General features: G+C 33.6%; 1 protein-coding gene across 1 annotated transcript; it reads left to right on the top strand.

Moving 5' to 3' along the window:
• Positions 1–1,823: 1,823 nt before the first annotated feature.
• LOC116146676 lies at positions 1,824–2,842 on the top strand. Its single transcript, XM_031432092.1, has one exon. The coding sequence runs from the start codon at positions 1,956–1,958 to the stop codon at positions 2,484–2,486; it is 531 nt and encodes a 176-aa protein (XP_031287952.1). The 5' UTR covers positions 1,824–1,955; the 3' UTR covers positions 2,487–2,842.
• Positions 2,843–3,604: the final 762 nt, after the last annotated feature.

The raw sequence follows: 3,604 nt of genomic DNA, 5'->3' as shown, positions 1-3,604 counted from the left end.
TAAAGTTTGAACGATTCTTTTGAATCTTTGGTTATTTGTCCGTGCTCAAAATTTTCAAAGATTCGTCCCACTTTTGGTTACAAATCCTAAGAATTGCAAACCAAATAACATAATAAAAACGTAAATTAATTAGTTTAGTACCCATTTTCCATTTTCACATGTGAAAGCGAAAAGCTTCCTTGAAAAAGCATGAGTTTGGATTTGGACTATCCATACTGATCGATAATTATTAGACCAACAAAGACTCAGAGATTAATTATAATTAACCCAAATTTGACCTTAATTAACAAAGATAATACTACGTGAATTTTACTAAGAAAATTAATGGAAGGTTACCTAACACTAAGTCTGAAATGGGTGTAGTTCACCTTGCATATTTATTTTATTATTCGGTAACCTGCCACCATTTCTTGACGATAATTTAATTGTGGTTTTCCATCAAAATAGTTGACTTATCTTCTTCACCACAAGTTAACTCCTTGTTCAAATTTTCTCAATTGGGATTTTCCAAATTAATTAATATTTTTCATATTATTTTATCTAATAATATCTAACCACATATAATATGCGTATTTTCATCACAAAATCATGAAATGATATCTTATATTATATTATTCTAACTTGCCTTTTCTGATTCTAAAACCTTCATCTACTTAAACTCACAATCGAGCTTAATCTTATTAGCATCTTATTATTTTTTTTCTTTCAATTTTTTTTTTTATGTTCATAATGCATTTTGAATTTATTAATATTTGCTAATGTATTTAAAGAAGGTAAAATAAATTTTATTTTTACATTTTCTGTCACCAATTAACAAAATATGCTGGTAAAGGTATTTTTGGATTAATTTATTGATTGGGGATTGATTAAAACTACAGAACTTACGATCATTAATAATTTTTAAACTTTAAGAAAATTAAGAAATAGATTTTTTTTAAATAAAAGAAAATATGTGCAATATAACATTACCATAAAATAAAAATGCTTTTTACATTGATTATAATTTGATTGGTTGATAATTATTGATGAATGAATTATGATATAATGCGCCCAGGATTTGGTTAAAATTTTTTTTTAAAATAAAATTATTCTATATATATTTAAAAAAAAAAAAAAGATAGTGGACTGGAACATGCACTATGGGCCCAAGAGAAGTACAAGACACACAAATTTCAAGTTGCAAAGTGAGTCATCGTGGGGGCCACGCGCACTTTCCTTGCCACGCTCCACTACTTGGCAAAATGTGAATAAAATCTAGAGTTTGGCCAAGTCTACGTAGACCTCATAACTTACCGCCATCTGCCGCTGACTCAACCAGTCGCCCCTCACTGCACGACACGTGGAAAATTTCATGATCCCGTGCTTCTCTTGCGTGTAGACTTTATCTGCAACCAGCTATCAGATGAGCTTCCACTAAAATCTTTTAATTAGAAAATATTATTTTTTATTAATTAAGATTAAGATGGTGTTAATCTTTAATTAGTGGCTATTGATTAATTAATATTATCAAATTGGTTTATAGATGTGTCGATATTTGAAAACTTAGCTGGTTAGACCCTTCATAAAATCTCCACCTTTAATTGTGCAATCAATCAACTAAATTATTTTATTAAAGTTAAATTCATAGCCGCTCAAAATTTTTCAGATTTTAATTAACCCAAAAAAAATATTTAAAACCTAAGTATATTATTAGAAATTATTTATTAATTTTTAAGAGGTTACATAATTAATTATAAATTGTCATTTTCAAATATTCAATTTCAAAAATATTAAATTCATGCTCTAAAGAATCTAAAGTCTAAACTCAAATTAATTGCCACCAGTTGTTACGGTCACCTAAACCCATCGCTCACTTATAAATACAATTAACCACCATACAAACACTAACCTTACCGCCATTTTTTTCCGGTTTCAGTTGTTAATAAAAAAAAAACCACCAAGCTGAAAAATTCAAGATGGTCCCAGCTTCCTCCGAACACGACGCCGGCTCCGCCTCACCGAAGCGGCACTCCGCCACCTTCCTCATAACCATCTCCTCCCTCATGGCTCTGTGTGCCAAGCACGCCAGTCGCGTCTCGAGTAAGCTCAAAGCAAAGCCGGTTACCAAAAAATTTTACAAGGAGAGAAGTTACAATACTTCTTTATCGGTTCCTCCGAGTCCTGCTCCTAGTTCGAAATCCCCGTTAAGGGCCCGGCCAAAGCAGCTCATGACGACGATAAGCAACAAGGCTATCAATTTCATGCACAAGAAAAAGGTCGACGAGGAGAAGGACGATGAGATGAATTTCCGCGTGTCCCGGGAGGAGGAGTTCGGGGATGGTGGGGTCTGGCAACGAGCGATTTTGATGGGGGATAAATGTCAGCCGTTGGATTTCTCGGGTGTAATTTATTATGACAACAGGGGGAAGCAGCTGAGCGAGGTGCCTTTGAGGTCGCCACGTGCGAGTCCGTTGCCGGGATATCTTGCTCGAAGACAAGAGGCGTGACTTTGATATATTGTCACAAGCGGGTGAGGAGTGGAGTTGAGTTAGGTCACGGCTAAACGGTCTTGGTCAACGAGTACGGAAACATGCGTTTTGTGGTGGTGGACTGGTGGTGGTGTTAGTGGGTGGGCACAAAGTAAGTTTGAGCGTGTCATGGTGAGGGGATGACCAAGTCTTTTACTGTGGCAAATTAGTAAAAGTGGTGTCGTTTTACATGTGTATGTACAAACATTTTAGATAGCAGAATATATTGGAGAATTTTGATTATGTTTTAAATTAGCTCTTAATTTTGTATGAAGACAAGATCTAATTAGTTAAAGATAAATTTCATGCTAAATAAATTCTTCATATTTTCGTCATCATCTTTGGCCCTTGATTGAGACAATAGCTGAGGAAGAAAGGCGTTGGTATGGTAATACTTTGAACATACTTGTATATATCATATATAACAGATGTCAGGGTGAAAATCAGCCATATCGTTTAAATTTTTTACCTGTTCTTATTATATAATAATTATAATAATATATGGGATAACTTATCTTAAATGATTATGACATTCGATACAAAGGGATAATTGCTCTTTCTTTCGTTTTTTCTTTTCTTACAAGTTATTGATTTATCAATTGTTGGATTACTGTATATAAACGATATTGTGTTTTAATTTCAATAATTTAGATGATTTAGGTTTCGTCTGGTTAGTTATTTAGAATAGCATTCTATGCTATTTAGCAATTTTGGAAAATTGGATACGATTTTGAGAAGCTTTTTTATATATTTCTGAATAGCATTTTTTGAAAATATTTATATTAATTTTAACCCCATAGGTTTGCTAATTTAACTAAACACCTCTAACAATAAAAGTTTATAAATTAACAAAAACATATTTATCCACTCACATGTTGTCCACAACCAGCCACCACCTTTAAGGTGGCCAGAATCTGCCGAAATGGTGCACGACCGATTGGATTTGGCCGGTCGTGTACCGATCTAGCCTTTTTCGGGTAGATCCACCGTGGATTTGGCCAGAAAATGTCATATCTTTGGTCGTTGTTAATGGTTAAAATGTGACCGTCATCAACAACCAGATCTTTGGTCGTAGATTTGGTTTTTTCCAACCATAT

Source organism: Pistacia vera, unplaced genomic scaffold (assembly GCF_008641045.1).
Source record: "Pistacia vera cultivar Batoury unplaced genomic scaffold, PisVer_v2 Contig481, whole genome shotgun sequence".
In the NCBI taxonomy this organism is placed as follows: Eukaryota; Viridiplantae; Streptophyta; class Magnoliopsida; order Sapindales; family Anacardiaceae; genus Pistacia; species Pistacia vera.
The sequence above is the reverse complement of the archived record's forward strand: the minus strand, read 5'-3'. Positions and strand labels throughout refer to the sequence as shown.